Source organism: Saccopteryx bilineata, chromosome 2, assembly GCF_036850765.1.
Source record: "Saccopteryx bilineata isolate mSacBil1 chromosome 2, mSacBil1_pri_phased_curated, whole genome shotgun sequence".
NCBI classification, from domain to species: Eukaryota; Metazoa; Chordata; class Mammalia; order Chiroptera; family Emballonuridae; genus Saccopteryx; species Saccopteryx bilineata.
In genome coordinates this window covers 20,911,527-20,930,248 of record NC_089491.1, presented here as the reverse complement: position 1 = coordinate 20,930,248, position 18,722 = coordinate 20,911,527, and the positions used below count along the sequence as shown (strand labels likewise).

The window sequence follows — 18,722 nt, the reverse complement described above, 5'->3', positions numbered from 1 at the left end:
GGGGGCGGGCACTGGGGGCGCGGGGAGGGCAGGGCGCGGCGCGGGAAAGTTTGGGGGGCGGGTGCGCCGCGGCCCCAGGGCTGGCAGGCGGGCTGGAGCGGCGCGCCCGGGGGCCGGCCGGCTTTGTGTGCGGTGCGGAGGCCGGCGGCGCGGAGGCCGAGGCCGAGGCCCGGAGCTCGCGGGCCGCGCTGCGAGGCCGGCCCGGGGGCGGGCAGGGCGGCGGGGGGCGGCGGCGGCCCCACGAGGGGTGGCTCGGCGGCGGCGGCGGCGGCAGCTGGTGCGGGCCGGGGGTGGGGGCGAGGGCCGGGCGCCCCCCCCGCGCGCCCCCAGCGCCCCCGCCCCCCCGGCCTGAGCGGGGCGGGCGGAGGAGGGAGCGGCGGCGGCGGCGGCGGCGGCGGCATTGTGCGCGCACCAGCAGCCCGGCCCGGGAGGAGCAGGACGCGCCGGGGCCGCCTCCTCCCGCACGGACCCATGAACCAGCCGGGCGGCGCGGCGGCTCCGCAGGTACGACGGGGGGCCGGGGGCATGCACTGCGCGGGGGACCCCGGGGGGCCGGGGCCCGGGGCGCTGCGCCACTTCATTGCAAGATTTGCAAAATGCAAAGTGCCAGGGCACGTTTGCGGGCTTTTTGTGGGCGCAAACAGGAGGGTCGGGGTCTAGATAGCCCCCCCGGGTGCCGCGGCGTGCGAGGAGGGTGGGGGAGACGATGGGGTCTTTTCGGACCCCCACTCGGCGCCCTCTCCGGCCCCAGGCTCGGACCGGAGCCCAGAAAACAAAGCGGTGAGAGAACAGAGCAGCCATTTCAGTTTGGACAATTCACATTTTGCAAAAATGCAACCCCTTCCAGCTCTCCCCCCTCCCCTCCAAATTTGCAATTTCCCCCTGACCATCTCGGCGCTCTGGGATCCTGATGACCCCCCGGGAGATCTTTCCTCCCTGGCCCCCCATTTTTGCAATAATCTTTTATTTTTTTAGGCCATATTTCCCTTTCTCATTTTTTTTTTCTAATTTTTCTTCAAACGGTAGTTTTTTCCCATTAAAACGACGCCACCTAGAGGATACTATTTTGTAAATAAAAAAAGAAATTAAAATTGAAAAGAAATATTTTTTATTTCTTATTTTTTCAAAAGTTTGCACTATAAGGTAGTGGAGGGTAAAGGGATTCTTTTTTTTCCTTTTTGGGGGTGAAAATTTTTACTTTGATCTTTCCAGGAGCATGAAGACAATTTTTATTTCTGAAGCCAAATCCAGATAATATGTAAATGAAAATTAAGCTGGAATTTGAATGAATTCAGTTTTTGAAAGGATGAAAGCAAAAAGCTTCCTGAAACTGAAGTCAGTTTGGCTGTTCAACTCATTTTAGTTTGAGAAAAAAACTAATTGGAATGAGAAAAGGAGGGAAATGGTTGAGTTTAGGGAAAACTGGGAGAAATTGGCATTATGAAGCAATTAGAAATTGTACTTCATTGTAATTTGGAACTTGGTTAGTTAAGCGGGCAAAAAAGACTAATTTCACCATTTGACAATGTTTAAGTTTTTCTATTTCCAAGAAGGAAGGATTTACAGGAGAAAATAGTCCCTAAAATGTTGGCTTTGGACACACCCAGAAATTGTAGGTTGTTTTTATTTTTAATTTTGTATTTACATTTTATTGCATTTAAATCCCAAGGTTCTAAAGAAAAACAGAAACTGGAAAAGTTAGAGTGAAATCCTCTTTTTCCCCCCTGCGTTTGTTGGTTTTGTGTTATTTTGTTGTGTTTTGCTGGAATAATTAAGACTGTTTTTTTATTTTGTTTTCTGAAAGGTCTGGACATTTCTTTTTTGTTGTTGTTGTTTTATTCAGAAAATGTCAGAAACCTTTTTTGAGCTACATTTAGTGGAAAAAATGTAAATTCATTACATTATACAAATTGAGTAGCCCACAGATTTGTAGGAGAGACCGCCATTAAAATAAGATATGCATAATTAACATTATTATGAAAAAACTAACAGTGGATTCACAGAAGCTCATTTTTTATGACATGCAACTGAATCAGTTGATAAAGACAGGGTTGAGGAATTCTTGGAGGAAGAAAATTTTTCCTTCTCTGCTTGCTCACTCTTCCAATTTGAAAAATTTATTTTTTAAAAATATATATAGATTGGTTTCAGGCCTCTTTGATTGTGATGTGGGCTTGGTAAGTGTTAACATTCGGTATTTTTTTCTCCCACAAATTTGATTACTTTCAAAGGGGAAGAAAAATCCATTAGCCTTGATCATTTTGGGGTGTTTGATTTTTTTTTTTTAAAAAAGCACAAATTTTACTGATTTAACAAGAAGGAAAGATAGAGAGGGAAAGACAAGAGAGGAGATGAAAATTCTAATTCTTATCTACCTTCTCTAGTGGAACACTTACTTTGCTGGGAAAAAAATGGGGTAAAATACCAATTCAGCTGATTCTAGCATCAAAATTTAATTTTATGTTTGAAGGAAGAAAAAGTCAAAATACAAAACAAAAGCCAAACCCAAAGATACTTGCTTTTGGAACAGGAAAACACATGTGCAAACAGCATTTGATGTATTTTTTGGTCTTAAAATGAATCAGATGAAGGTGAAACAAAAAAAAAAAAAATTTTTTTTTAGAAGACAAATATTGACCAAATTAAAATTTAACAGATAAATTTAAGATACCCACCCAGAGCTGAACTGTGATTTGTAATGAACCTGATGGGAATTTTGGAACCAAAACAACCCCCCCCCCAAAAAAAAAAAAAAGTTCTAATTTTTCTTTCCAAAAGAGAGGAATATTGTCAGCATTGCAGGGCGTGACCTTGGGTCACACAGGGCTAGAACAGGATTCTCTGTGTTCCTTTCACCAGCCACCAGCTGGTCTGGGAAGAAATGGTAGCTTCAGTCCATGGATTCCCAACCTGTTTTGTAGAAATTCCGATTTCTAAAGGGATACGAATTCTGTGAAATATATTTGATAGTGGCAGAGGTTTGACATTTCCCATCATCGCCATTGCATTTTGGAGATTTTTATTTTTTTTAGTAACAAAATCCTTCAGGGCTGACTGGCCACATTCTGACATATTTGGAATAAGCTTTTTTTTTTTTTTTTTTTTAAGTAGCATAATTAAAAAAATTTTTTTTCTGTTGAATTATTTAGGCCGATGTCTAGGACGGTCAAAGAATTTATAATTTCCAAGGGCTCTGGTGGCCTCATGAAACAGTAGGCCTGAGTTTAGCAAGAGATAGAGGAAAGCTGTGACCTGGGCTGGGGAGGGTAGGTGGGCACCCCTACCAGGCATCTGAGGAAAAGTCAGGATGGTTGATAACAGGTTATTTCTGGTGCAAGGAATAAAAATAAATTGCAGCACGTCCCTTTGTGTGTGTCCTGGCTCTCCTGACACACAACTCGGATTCCTTCATTCCATTCTGCTGAAATTTTGTTTTGTTGTCTATGTTTTAAAGGGAACTCTGGGCTAGAAATTGAAAATCATTTCTGTTTTTTAGACCTGTTTTTCCCTTAAAAAACAAACAAACAAATTGTTTATTCTGATCATGTTTGTTGTAGAGGAAATAGAAGTGCATGATGGTACTGTTGGAGGTGGGGTCAGTTTTCTTTTGTTTCTGTTGGCATCTCTCAAGATTGAGATCTGCCATGGGCCTTGCCTCTCTTACCTCCTGTTTTAGATGGAAGTGTGACCAGAAATGGATACATGAGCTAATTTTTATTAGCTCACCACGCTTTCTTATAATATTGGGCAAAAAAATCTGGCAAATTGGACTTGAGGGGTGGTAATTTGATGATGGGCTGAGTTATTTTGGTGAAATATCATTTATACTCACTTTCACAGTGGAGACTCTTATTACTTAATGTTTTGCTTTTCTGCCTAAGGAATTTTTTTTTTCTAATAAGGTTTGAGATTTCAAGGGCCTGCTTTATGGCTTGACTTTGGACCAAGCAAGGAAACAGGGTTTGCTTATACTTTAGCCCTGCACAGTGGTGAACTTGAACAAGGCCTCTTGCTTTTGCAGAAGGAAAGCAACAAAGATGGCTGGTTGGTGGAAGGCTGACCCCTCCTTGGTCCTAGAAAATAAACAGCCAATGGTTTGTTTCATTTGAGACACAGAGTTTAAAAACTCCTCCATTGTCAGATACAGTCCCGCGCCCCCCCCCCCCCCCTTTGACTCAGCTCTTGGCCTGCTGCTTCCTCTGACCTCAGAATACTCATGTCTTCTCCTTGGTGAGGGTGATAAGAACTTCCTTGCTGTGTTCTACTGGGTGTATAAGCTAGCTGACTTTTTCATGATCATGGTGAAATCTGAATTTTTTCCATGTTCTTGTAATGTTGCGCATCAGTTGTGTCTCCTCCCCGCTGATGTCAAGTGAAAAGTAGATTTGTGCGTTCACAGGAGTCCTACCTTTTCCACAGTCATGCTGTATGACCTTGGACAAATCCCTTTTTCCTTCTGAGCCTCAGTTTTTGCACTTGTAAAATGAGAGCTTGGGATCAGAACAACGGTAATAATCAATAGGATTCATCTCTGGTTCTGACTCCCAAGCGATTGGCTGTAGCCACCCAGATCACTGGGTTGAGAAGGATTCTGGGATCACATCCGCACCCATGTTCTGGAGAGAGGGGCTCAATTCCTATCACAGAGTGGGGAGTGCACCTCTCATTTACCATGCTCCGGCTAGGCTACTTCACGACCCGTTAGTGGGTTGGGAAATCAGTTTTGTGGATCATAATCAGCATAAAAAAATAGAGTAGAATACAGGCAAACACAAAACAGCAGAGGCATCGCGCAGTATGGAAGGTAAGTGTTGCCTCATGAAACTTTTGTTTTATTTATATTTGCTGATGAATGTGCATGATAAGAAATGGGATTGCTGCTGTGAGTCATGGTTGTAAAGAGTTTGAAAGGTTCTGGGCTCCGTGATCCGCCATGATGCACTGCGTTTGCACTTGACTGCTTATGCCTTATTTTCTCATTTATTATCCTAGCTGACTTTTACATGCACCCCGTGGCATAGGTGCCCCGTGCCGCAGGCTTGTCCCCGGGTTGAGCCGGCCTTAAGGGCCACCTGTGAAGAAGTCTCAGCTGCCTGGTGGGCTGGCTTGCACCTCCACTTGTTGGCCTTGGATGAGACCTGAAGGACAGGACGGGTGCTGGCGTGAAGGCCACATCTTTGCCAGGTTTTCTTGCTAGAAAGGACATTTGGAGTATTTGGAATCCCTGTCTTGCTGGGAAGGAGAGCTGTCACAGTTACTTTTATTTCTCATTTTTCTTCAAATTGCCAGAGGAATTTTTCTGGAGGTAGAGAGTTCATGTTGGTGCTGTATTCAAATTTTAATCAGACTCTGTGTGCGTCTCTATTTTTGTGTGTGTGCACTTCCTAAACACTCCGGAATTAGTTTCTCTTCATCTTTAAATGTGTCAGACCACTGCTGTCCAATAGAAATCAAGATTCGAGCCGCAAATGTGAGCCACATGAGTGGTTTTAAATTTTCTAGTAATCCTTTAAAAAAAAAAAAGAGTAAAAAAGAAACAGCTGAGATTAATTTTAATAATATAGTTTATTTAACCCAATATGCCCATAATACCATCATTTTAATATGTCATTAATATAAAAATTATTAATGTGATATTTTATATTCTTTTGGGGGGAGCATGTTAAGTCTTTTCTGATTAGCCCCATGCCACCTGCTCAGCAGCCACAGCCACATGTGGCTAGTGACTTCTGTATTGAACAGCACAAAGTAGTATTCCACCTAGTTGTTACTGGGGTGTCCTCAGAAAGTCAGTGACACATCTTTCAAAGCTCTTGGCTGTGTTGGTGGGACTTCCTTCCTGAGCTCTATCTGCTTGGAGGCATTTCAGCTGATAGCAGTGATGAGTTCCATCCATTTAGCCTCTTCTGGCGAAAGTGGTCCACACCTCCCTTTTATTTGTCCCAAAGCAGTCTTCTGCTAGGGTTAGGCCAGAATGCTGTAGTTAAAAGTGACAAATGATGGCTAGCAACTCCAGCATGTGTGCCAATTAAGTTGAAAAGTGCCGGAGGCAGTTGTAGGAGGTAGGTATTAAATAAAGTGTGGTTGGAAAGGGTGAAGATGTAAGAAGACGGTGGGTGGGGAAGACTAGGGTTACGGCTTGAGGGGAGGGAGGAGAGGGGGCAAAGGTGGTCTGTCAGGAAAATTCATTTCTGAACTGAACATGGAACCACCAGGAAATTCCCCCTGGGAAAGGCCTTACGTCAGGGGCATAGAAAATTTCTGACATCCACGCAGTTGGTGAAATGGAAAGCTGGATTTGAGGTCAACCAGACGAGAGTTTGAAATCCAACCTCATTGCATGGCTAGCTTTGTATTGCTCTGGGAAAGTCACTTCTGGTTTTGGAACCACAGCTTCTGCATCTGGAGAAAGGGGGGAAGTAATCTTGACCTTGAAGGGTTGTTTTACAGTTAAATAAAGCAGCACATGTGAAAGTACCCAGCTCGTTTTTTGAAACTGGCTTTTGGAGGGTAGTCAACACTTGTTATCTCCTGACTCAGGAGCCAATGGATCTCCATTTGGGGAGATTGAGTCCCAATAAGAAGTCCCCAAAATAATACTCAGTGGCTTATCTTCAATGGGCAAATTAGGTAACAACAGAAATGGTACTTTTTTTGGTTGTTGGCTTTAAGACAGACTAGGATGGGACATTTCCTGGGCCTTATACATCTTTCTTGTCGAAGGTGTTCTCAATGTGTTCATTCCAGGGATGCTCTAGCTCCTCTGAATAGGTCTGGATTTGTTTCAAATCCTGTGGCAGTGTTTAAAAGTGATAAATCTTAATCCTGGTGAACTGTGTACCTTTGAGCTTCTGCTCACGCTGGGCTCTGCTGTCTCTAGTGCCCTTTCCCTCATTCATCTTTGCTCCATGAGAAACCAGACCCCCTGCAGACCACCTGCGCGTCCTCTTCTGTGGAGCCCTCCTGAGCCTCCCGGGTAGAGTTCATATCTCCCCACTTCGCGGTACTTCCCAGATGCTCTGGGCCGACACATGAGAGTTGGTTGGTTGCATTTGTTTCTCCAGCCAGCTTGTGAGTTCCTTGAGGGCAGAGATCATGGGTTATTCATTCTAGGGTCTGGCACAGAGCAGCAGCTCAATGAATATTTGATGACTTAATTTGAATTTTGGAAAAAGCTCAGTAGGATTTGAGTCCGGTGAAGAATAAGGAGGTGACCATTTTGGATGTGGCCATTTGGTCACAACCAGTGTTTGATTAGAGAGCAATGGCACCTTTTCTCAGAGCCAGCCCTGAGGCCGAGGCTCCCTTGGACTGGTCATGCACAGGAGTTGTCGGATGGGAATAATGCTTCTTTGACTTAACCTGTCTTGGGGAATGTTTTCAAAGTTCCCACCCCCTTCACTTTGTTGTGGGAACTATTTATTTAAAATGGTTTGGGGACCACCCAGGGTCACCATCCAGATGGCTGATTTGCAGGTATGGTGAATAGGACTTAGTATTTCTAAGGAGGTGGAAATGGGCAGCCTTGAGGTGGAAGGGGCTCAACAGTACCCCATGTTTGCTCCAGGTGCTGGCCTTCTTGGCCACAGGCCCAGGAACTGGACATTAGGGGGCTGTGTGCAGACCCCCTGGACACATAGGTCCCTTCAATGTAAAGTAGCTGTGTGATTTGATGTTCAACTAGACCCCGTCTTTGCTTGGTTTCTGGTTTGCAGATGTCAAAGATGCAGGAAAATTTATGGGAGAAAACTGGGAACATTCTGTTTATTTACTTAATCTTTTTTGGGGGGTAAGTTTTATAAAACGGCCAATTTTGAACACATTATGTGTGGGTCAGCTCAGCAAGTGAGCACAGGATCGCAGTGTGAATTAGACCATATTTCCTCAATGGTCATATTCCCATATTTTCCTATTTCTGAAATTGTGATGTGTATTACAGTAGATGTGTTCTGTTATAACACACACTGTTTGTCCCTCTCATTTTTTTTCTTTCCAAAAAGCAGTTACAAAATCTTTTAATTTTTTTTTGTTTGTTTTTGAGAGAGACAGGGAGAGAGAAACCTGGAGCTGCTCCTGTATGTGCCCTGACTGGGGAATCGAACTGGCGACTCCCTGCTCTGGGATGATGCTCTGACTGACTGAGCTGTTCAGCCAGGGCTTAATTTCTTTTTTATTTTTAGTGAGACAGAGAGGGGAAGGGGGAGAGGGGAGGGGGAGGGACGCATTCATTTGTTGTTCTATTCAGTCCTGCACCCATTGATTGCTTCCCCTGTGTGTGCTCTGACCAGGGATTGAACCTGCCTGCAACCTTGTTGTTTCAGGACAACACTTGTGTGTGTGTGTGTGTGTGTGTGTGTGTGTGAGACAGAGACAGAGAGAGACAGAGAGAGGGCAGCTAGTGACAGACAGACAGGAAGGGAAAGAGATGAGAAGCATCAGTTCTTCGTTGCGGCACCTTAGTTGTTCATTGATTGCTTTCTCAGGTGCCATGACCGGTGGGCTACAGCAGACTGGGTGACCCCTTGCTCGAGCCAGCGACCTTGGGCTCAAGCTGGTGAGCCTTGTTCAAACCAGATGAGCCCGCGCTCAAGCTGGTGACCTCGGGGTCTCGAACCCGGGTCCTCCGTGTCCCTGTCTGATGCTCTATCCACTGTGCCACCGTCTGGTCAGGCCAAGACAACACTCTTAAGCGACTGAGCTATCCGGTCAGGGCCTGTGTTTTTACTTTTTTATCCTCACTTATCTGTAGGTGTGGCTTCTCCACCTGTACAGTGAGGCAGGACTTCATCTTGAGAAGAAGCTTCTGGAACTCTGAGTTAGCACCCCTTTCCTTTCATAGCTTTGCTTCTCTTAAAGGTGTACGTAGCCAGTGGGAGGGAGGTGGTGATGCTTTGTAAACAGTGGCCTTTCTGTACAGGCACGTGCATGAACTGTCCTGCCAGTGGCAGAGCACCAGTCTGACATTTCCAAGGGTGTAATGAACAGGTTGAAGTTCCAGGGACAGGCTTGGCTCCTTCCTCTGCTCCACTATTTATCGTTCGTGATCTTTACTGAAGTACTTCATTTCTCTGCACGCTGTCTGTAAAGTAGGGACGATGATGATGATGATGATTGGTGTGGCACAGGATTCTTGTAAAAAGTAGTGAGAGATGTGGAGAAAAAACTTTGTAAAGGGCAAAGTGCTTTTCACTTAGAATAAGAATATGTTATTTGTACACCATCTAATCCAGGAATGATACATGAGTAACATATATGCCACCGCTTTCCACTGCCAAGCCTGTGGCAGACATTGCTAATCTATTATGCCAGTTTCTTCCATTGAGTCTAGCCAGTGGTCTCAGAGTCCTTTTTAGTATGTTACCAGTCACTTGGGGTTAGCATGGGACATAAAGCCAATTTGTTGTTTTTGATTTAGATACGCACGCACGCACGCACGCACGCACGGAACTGAGGTGGAGTTACTTGTCCAAAACCTCAGTGAATAGGCAGTGGTGGAACTTCAAACCTCAGATTTCTTAACTCCTCAACCAGTGCTTTTCCTACTATTGGCGCATACATTGTGTCAAAAGGAATTACAGTTAATTTGGTCTTGAGAAATAGAGGCTTCTGACTGTTATAATTAGATACCCTCAGGGTTGTCATCAAAGTAGGGCTGATTGACCTGCTTCTTTGGCTGATCCTGGAATGAACAGGTTTCAAAGGGGAGAGATACTGGTGGCTGGGCCACTGGGTCCAGCAGTGTCCCTTGCTCACTCCTGTCGTACAGGTGACATGGCAGAGGGACGAGGCAGGACCTGGGGTTCCTGGAGGATGACTTGGGTTTGCTACACACTGTAAGACCATGGATGAATCTTAATTTCTACATCTGGGAAATGGGATGGAATAATGAAATAGCATATTTGGAAATGCTTTTTTTCACCGAAGCCCTCCATATGTGTTCTTTTTAAACAGGTGCTAATTTTGGTAACTAGTGCCGATTATTTCGCGTCCTGTGGGGTAAATTGTTTAAACCTGGAGTCCCAGATGGGTGCCGACGAAGGTGAATGGGTCCCTTAATCTTGTTCTAGTTGCTGGTCTAGGATTTAAAAAGTTTGGGATTTTTAGACCTTTAACAGGGTATGTGTTCTCCTCTCTGATCAGTTCCTGCCCTCCTCCCATTTCAACCATGTGTGTGACAGGGCCACAGCCTTTGTTGTGTGTGTGAAGTGGGAGAGCCGTCCACTCATACACCCCTCCCAGGCTTCCTGCAGGCATCACCGTCGGACTCCAGCGCACCTCATAAACAGTGGAGGACTGGAGAAACCTGGGTGACAGCTCCTTTCTCAGAAGGGAGAGGAGGGAGGCTGAGGTGAGGATGGTATTGAGTCGACAGAAAAACGATATAAATATTTTGGCTGACAAAGCAGAAGGAGACTTCGTGTATAAGCTGAGGAGAATAGACGGAGTCAGGTGGTGCTTGGCTCTCCGGTCTGCCATAGAAAATACAGGAAAACCTGCTTTCTAGTGAAGTGAGCTTTGTGTCAGGGATGGAATATCTTTGATTCCCAGGGGCCAGCCCTGGTCCTGCGGGTGGGGGTGGGGGGAAGTGACCCTAGGCTGGGGGCACCCCGGGAGAAAAGAAATCTGCTATCTCTCCCATGGGCGGAAATGACTCCTACAAAGTGGAGGAGGACGAGTGCCCTTGAGGCTAGCGTGTCCCCACCCCGGGCAAGCCCCTGGCTTGCTGGTAACATTCAAAGTCAGGAGCCGATTTGGCCAGTTTACTGGATGTTATTGTCCTAGACAGCCTGCCTGAAGGCTGAGCCATTCCTACCTCTCGGCTTTGAACCTCCGTCAGACAAATCCCTACCAGCCCCAACACGAGGGTGGGGACTGGCCGGTGGGAGTTCTCATAGGGCGAAATTTTGCAGGGAATTTGTGTTTCGTTTTATTTTGGGCTTCAGAGTCTTGCAAGCCAAGTGGACCCAGCCAAGGCACTTGAAATACCCAGGGAGAAGAGATACAAGACATTTTTGGATGCTGGAAATAATTTTTTTTTTTTTTGCAGTTTTATCAACTGGGAAAAATAACTATAAAAATTTAAGTGTGTTTATGTGGGTCTTTCTGGGAATGGATGCTGGAACAGCAGAAAGTGAAACTAGTTTGAACTAAAACTGAAACTGGCCTGCAATAAAGCCTCAGGGAAGAGAGGTTTCCCTGGGGGTGCTGCTGGCTGCAGGTGGAATTTGTGTGAGGCTTGTCTCTGTTTTGGGTGGGAGGGTTCTAGAGCTAAACACGGTACATAGGGATTATCGAAACCTGTACCAGCCAATCCACACTGGTAACCGCTAGCCACATGTGGCTTTTGGGTAGTTGAACTGGGGCTTAGCCTGAATTGGGATGTGTTTTAAATATCAAATTTATAGTTTTTTTTTAATAGACTAAGTAGGAAAAAAAAGACTGTAAACGTTCTCAGTAATAATTTTAAAAATATCGATTGCAGGTTGAAATAACATTTTATAGATTGGATAAGATACATTGTTAACGTTAATTTCACTGTTTAACATGTTTGTAAACAAGGTGGCTACTAGAAACTTTGAAATTCCCTGTGTGGCTTGTATTGTAATTTTTTGGACAGTGCCGATGTAAGCCAGCCTGTACAGCAGTGGTAGTCAACCTGGTCCCTACCGCCCACTAGTGGGCGTTCCAGCTTTCATGGTGGGCGGTAGCGGAGCAACCAAAGTATAAATAAAAAGATAGATTTAACTATAGTAAGTTGTTTTATAAAGATTTATTCTGCCAAACTTAGCGAAAATCTGACATAAAGTACTTGGTAAGTAATTATTATTATATGCTTTAACTTGCTATAACTCTGCTTTATACATTTTATAAAGTAAAATTACTTCCCTACTCTATAAATCACCATTACTGTGGAACCAGTGGGCAGTTAGAAAATTTTACTACTAACAGAGATACAAAAGTGGGCAGTAGGTATAGAAAGGTTGATACCCCTGCTGTAGAGACACACAGTGGCTCCATCAGGTAACTAGACAGACTGCGAGACTCAGTTTGGAATTGAGAAGGAAGGTGATGTAGTGGTGTAGGCGTCAGTATAAGTAGGTGATTACGATGAAGGGGTAATGGGAATTTATGAGAGAGACAGACAGACACAGAAAGAGACAGGGGGAGAAGGAAAGGACAGAGAGATGGAGGAAGGCATGTGTGTGTGTGTGTGTGTCTGTGTATTCATTTTGAGAGATTGAGATTACTAATTTGGGGAGGAGGAGAGTAAGCTATTTTTCACTTTGTTACCTGTTCCCCTCAACATTAATTAAACACTTAGGAAGGAAGTCTAACAAGGCGCAGACAAAAACAAATCTAAAAGTTTACCCCAAATAATTTCTCTGCTTGCCAGAAAATTCCAGAGTCTGTTGTTTGCTAAGTCTTTGGGTTTTAACTGTTTTTTCTGAAGGAGAGTACAGTGCAGGGCATAGAAACCCAGGTGACGTTAGGGGCTGTGAATTTTGGGTCATGGAAGCCATTGTTTTGTGAAGTCGTATCTGTTCTCTGTAATGATTTGAGAAGCTAGGCTTCTAGAAGACCCAGAGGGCATACTGCCATAGTGGACAGAGCTAGTTGGGTGGGCAGGTCATGTAGCAGCCCTGACCTCCAGTTTGGTACAGAGGCTGGAGCAGGCGCCTAGCCCCAGGAGGAGCAGCAAAGCTGACTTGAACGCAGGTCTCTACAACTCGGTTCTCCTGTTCTTAGTGTTTCCAAAGGAGTTTGAGCTGTTTGTTAGAAATTCAGCCTTAACAAATTTTTGTTTTTTAATCAGGAACACTTTCTGTCAAAAGGCTGAAGGTTAGAATTCTTCTTTGTCTCACTTGAATTTTGCAAAATAGAATTTTTCTGCCTTGAACCCTAATTATTACCCATCTGCTGAGTATTTATTAGGCGCCAGGCGCTGGGCAAAGCATTTAACACCTCTTTCATTTAATACAACCACCATGGAGAATAGGGGTTGGTTTGTTTGTTTTAAATATGAAGGCACTGAGTTTCAGAGGTGAAAGGAATTGCCCAAGGTTACACAGCTAATCAGTGGTGGTTGGATTCCCATTCAGATGGTCACCAAAAGCCAGACTCACAAATAGCCCTTTGAGTCTTTCAAGCCCTGACACCAAACCTGAGAGTAGAGAAGACTCTAAGATGACCATTCCCATTTTAGAGTTGAGGAAGGTAAAGTAACTTGCCCCAGGTCTGGAGTTGGTAATCGGGCTGGGACTTGAACTCATGTCCCTTAGATGCTCTGCCCATGCCCTCGTGAGGTTGTACTGAACCGCGGTGACATGGGAAGCTGCCCTCCCCACCTTGTGAGGCCTGGCTCTGAGTTCTCGGGCTCCCAGGCTCCCATTCCCCAGCTCCCAGCAGCGTCTCCGCAGACCAGCGAGTTGTGTGTTTCCTTCACACAGAGCCTTTAATACCACGTTTGAAAACAGTTGCAGAAGGTTTGCTGTAATTAATTACATTTGACATACTTGGAATCAGGGCCTCCTGGATTCAGAATGCAAATTTATGCCCAGACAGATGTAAGGTATTCTTGGAGCCAAGAGCTCCGGCACGTCCCAGCCTGTGGCATCGCTTGCTGCCCTGATGGGACTGCTGTCCTAGGCAGTGATTGGTGGAGGCAGGACTCAAACTTAGGATTCCCGGAATCCACACGCTGTTGGAGGAGAATAACCCGTGAAAAACCCGTGTCTGTAGTGTGAGTCCTGCTCCTAACTCAATCATGGTCTAAGGTGATTTCTTTTTCCTTTTTTGGGCCTCAGTATCTCCTACTGTACAATAAAGGTCTTGGTCAAGGTGATCTTAGAAAGCATGTGCTGATAATTTGTTCAGGGGCAGGAGGGCAGTTAATCACATTTGGATCTTGGAGAGTGGGCTTTTAGAAGTACTGTGGATAAATAGTTGAGGTGAAAAAGGCTTGGAATAGGAAGGTAAGCTATTGGAATAGACAAGAGAGGTATACAGGGCCTCTTACCTAGCACAGGATGTTGCTGATTTCCAGGGCTTCTCATAGAGACGTTATTTGTTCAGCATCCGTCCGTCCCCCCACCCACATGCACTCATCTCACCATCTGTATTAGATAGTTATTGCTGTGTACCAGATCACCCCAAAACTTAGTGGCTTGAGATAACAATAATTATTGGCTCATGGTTTTTGCAGGTCAGGAATTTGGGAGAAGCTCAGTTGGTTGGTCTGGTTTAGGGTCTCTCTGTGGTTATGGTTTTATAATGTCTTGGGCTGGTAGGTCATCTTAAAGTCTTCACTACTCCCATATTTGGTGCCAGGGCTTGGAAGACTTAAAGAGCTGAAGTTCTTGGACGTCCATCCACCCATTCATCCATCCATCCATCCATCCATCCATCCATCTTTATCCATGTGTTCTCTCAAGCATGGAGGCTTCATACTTGACCTTGGCGCCTTGAGACTTCAAAGTTCATATGTCCTAAGAGATACAGAGTCAAGCATGACTTAGCCTTAAAAACCATGCAACATAGCTTCCACCTCAGTTGGTTGAGGCAATTATAAAGATGTGTCTAAGTTCAGGGGAGAGACACAAATTCAGCTCTCTGTGGAGCAGTGTCAACATCCCATTGAACTTGTCAGGGATATGTATTCATGTGGTCATCTTTGGGAAATTACAGGCTGTCAAACCATTTGTCTACCCATTAATCTCTCTGTCTAGCTATTCTCCTATCCATTCTTCTCTCTACCCTCTCCCATTCACCCATTTCATCTTTTCATCCTTTAGATCAGGGGTCGAGAACCTATGGCTCGTGAGCCAGATGTGGTTCTTTTGATGGCTGCGTCTGGCTCACAGACAAATCTTTAATAAAAAAAATAATAATGTAAAAAATGTAAAACATTCTCATGTATTACAATCCATTCATTTCCTACCACTCATGTTCATGGTTGCGGGTGGCTGGAGCCAATCACAGCTGTCCTCTGGTACAAAACCAAATTTTTATTGGATAATGCATAATGTACACGGGTCATTGTATGGCTTTCACGGAATTACATTTTAAAATATGTGGTGTTCATGGCTCTCTCAGCCAAAAAGGTTCCCGACCCCTGCTTTAGATGTCAGTCCTTATGATGATCTGTTTATCTATCAATTACCTGACACATTGTGGGTACCTAATATATGCCAGGTATAGGTAAGTTCTTTCAATAGTGAGCTTAAATGGGAGGATGAGACTCATATTTATTGAGAACCTACTCAGTATTAGTGTCCTTATCTTCAAAATAACTTCATAACATAGAATTGTCATCATCCTTGTTTTTGTTTTTTTTTGTATTTTTCTGAAGCTGGAAATGGTGAGGCAGTCAGACAGACTCCCGCATGCGCCCGACCGGGATTCACCCGGCACGCCCACCAGGGGGCGATGCTCTGCCCATCAGGGGCATTGCTCTGTTGCGACCAGAGCCACTCTAGCGCCTGAGGCAGAGGCCATGGAGCCATCCCCAGCGCCCGGGCCATCTTTGCTCCAATAGAGCCTTGGCTGCAGGAGGGGAAGAGAGAGACAGAGAGGAAGGAGAAGGGGAGGGGTGGAGAAGCAAATGGTGCTTCTCCTGTGTGCCCTGGCCGGGAATCGAACCCGGGACTCTCGCACGCCAGGCTGACGCTCTACCACTGAGCCAACCGGCCAGGGCCGTCATCATCTTTGTTTTTACAGGACACAAAGAAACTCAATAACTTACCCAAGATCATTCAGTTTATTAGTGTCAGAGCCAGAACTTGAACTTAGGACTTTCTGACCACACTGTCTGCAGCTATCTCTATTCTGAAATGGCTGTCCAGGAGTTGATTCTCTGCATTTATTTTTAAGTAAGTTTTTCTTTCCTGATTTATAAAAATAATACATTCATTAAAAAACACTTTCAAGCAATACAGAAAAATACAGTTCTTTAAAAATAATCGCTCAAAATCCCACCACCCAGAGATAACCAATGTTCACATTTTGGCGAACATTAGTCAAGTCATCTCTCTTGACCTTTAAATACATATGAATACCATTTTATACAAATGTGAGTATATTTTACATCAAGGGTCTCCAAATTTTTTACATAGGGGGCCAGTTCACTGTCCCTCAGACCGTTGGAGGGCCGGACTATAAAAAAAAACTGTGAACAAATCCCTATGCACACTGCACATATCTTTTTTTTTTTTTTTTTTTTTCCATTTTTCTGAAGCTGGAAACAGGGAGAGACAGTCAGACAGACTCCCGCATGCGCCCGACCGGGATCCACCCGGCACGCCCACCATGGGGCGACGTTCTGCCCACCAGGGGGCGATGCTCTGCCCATCCTGGGCGTCGCCATGTTGCGACCAGAGCCACTCTAGCGCCTGAGGCAGAGGCCAAGGAGCCATCCCCAGCGCCCGGGCCATCTTTGCTCCAATGGAGCCTTGGCTGCGGGAGGGGAAGAGAGAGACAGAGAGGAAAGTGCGGCGGAGGGGTGGAGAAGCAAATGGGCGCTTCTCCTGTGTGCCCTGGCCGGGAATCGAACCCGGGTCCTCCGCACGCTAGGCTGACGCTCTACTGCTGAGCCAACCGGCCAGGGCCTGCACATATCTTATTTTAAAGTAAAAAAAACAAAACGGGAACAAATACAATATTTAAAATAAAGAACAAGTAAATTTAAATCAACAAACTGACTAGTATTTCTTTTTTTTAATTTTTTTTAATTCATTTTAGAGAGGAGAGAGAAAGGGAGAGAGAGAGAGACAGAGAGGGAGAGAGAGGAGAGAGAGAGGGAGAGAGAGGAGAGAGAGACGGAGAGAGAAGGTAGGGAGGAGCTGGAAGCATCAACTCCCATATGTGCCTTGACCAGGCAAGCCCAGGGTTTCGAACCAGCGACCTCAGCATTTCCAGGTCGATGCTTTATCCACTGCGCCACCACCGGTCAGGCCTGACTAGTATTTCAGTGGGAACTATGCTCCGCTCACTGACCACCATTGAAAGAGGTGCCCCTTCCGGAAGTGCGGCGGGGGCCGGATAAATGGCCTCAGGGGGCTGCAGTTTTGGGACCCCTGTTCTACATGCTCGTCTATAACCTGCTTTCTTTTTTTCTTTTTAAACTCATGGATATCTTTCTACATCAGTATGATTGTCATTTTTTTACTGACTGCATAGTATTTCCATGTATGTGTTCATGTTCCAAAATTCATTGTCCTATTGGATTGTGGGTATTTCTAACCTTTTTACACATGATGTTTCTCACTTATCTGATAACCTCCTTAGCATCATTCTTCAGAAGACTGAGTGCTGAGTCACACAGCAGTCACTTTCTACAGGTGGTACAGATGACATTTTTACTTGGGCATCACCAGTGCTCATTTTACCCGTTGTGCCCATCACCTTGTATTGACAGTATTTTTTTAATCTTTGATGTTCCAGTGAGCAAACTAATGAGGTCAGATATCTGCTGGCATGTTTTATTTGCCACTTGTACTTCTTCCTTTGTGATTGCCTACTTCAGCATTTTGCCCTTTTTTTTCTTTGGGGCTGTTTATCTTTTTCTTGATGGTTTTTCAGAGGTCTTTGACTTTGATAGTTATTGACTCTTTGTTGTTTAGGTTCCAAGTATTTTCCACTAGAGTTTATTTTTTTTTAACTTTGTTAATGTTATTTGGTTGGTGGTGGTTAAATAAAATGTTTACATTTTTGTGTTTTGGGGGTCTGTCTCTATTTTTTTGGTGTTAGGCTTAAAAAGACTTTCCCACTTTAAGAATTTATAGTGAAAAGGCTCCCTACAGAATGGGAAAAAAATATGCAAATCACATATCTGATAATTTTTATAATATATGAAGAACTCCTACAACTCAACAACAACAAAATAACCCTATATTTTTTAAGAAAGAGCAAAGGACTTGAATAGATATTTACTCAAAGAAGATATATGCTCAACATTACTAATAATTAGAAAAATGAAATTTAACACCACAGTGAGATATCACACACCCATTAGGATGGCCACTATCAAGAAAACAAAACAAAGTAAGTATTGGTGAGGATGTGGAGAAATGAGAACCCTTGTGTACTGTTTGGTGTGGCTGGAAGACAGTTCCTCAAAAAATAAAGAGAATTACTATATGATCTGGTGATCCTATTTCTGGGTATATATCCAAAGAATTCAGAGAGATATTTGTACACCCATGTGATCCTACTTCTGGGTATATATCCAAAAGAATTCAGAGATATTTGTAAACCCATACTCATTTCAGCATTATTCATAATAGCCAAGAGGTAGAAGTAATTTATGTGTCTATTAATGAATGAATGGATAAACAAAATGTGGTTTATATATAAAATGGAATACTTATTCAGCCTTAGAAAAAGAAGAATCCTTTTCCGTGCTACAAGATGGATAAATCTTGAGGATACTGTGCTAAGTGAAATAAGCCAGTCACAAAAAGACAAATAATGTATGATTCCAGTCATATGCGGTATCAATCAGTTTAACTCACAGAAACAGAAAGTAGAATGATGGTTGACAGGGGACCAGGGAAATGGTGAGGATGTTGTTCAATGGGTATAAAGTTTAAGTTCTACAAGACGAAAAAGTTCTAGAGATGTGTTGTACAACACTGTGGCTGCACTTAGCACTACTGAGTTGTACACTTAAAATGGTTAAGATGATAGGAAAAAAGTTAGATGTTTACGTAGCCTAACAAATCAAC

General features: G+C 44.3%; 1 protein-coding gene across 10 annotated transcripts in view; it reads left to right on the top strand.

Annotated features, from left to right (window-relative positions):
• Nucleotides 1–382: 382 nt before the first annotated feature.
• ZNF618 (zinc finger protein 618) overlaps nucleotides 383–18,722 on the top strand; it is a 184,111-nt gene continuing 165,771 nt past the window's right edge. For all 10 annotated transcript variants that reach the window (XM_066256438.1, XM_066256434.1, XM_066256433.1 and 7 more), the window contains exon 1: nucleotides 383–504. In XM_066256438.1, the coding sequence (XP_066112535.1) occupies nucleotides 472–504 (33 nt within the window). In that variant the 5' untranslated portion in view covers nucleotides 383–471. The remainder of the gene's footprint in view (nucleotides 505–18,722) is intronic.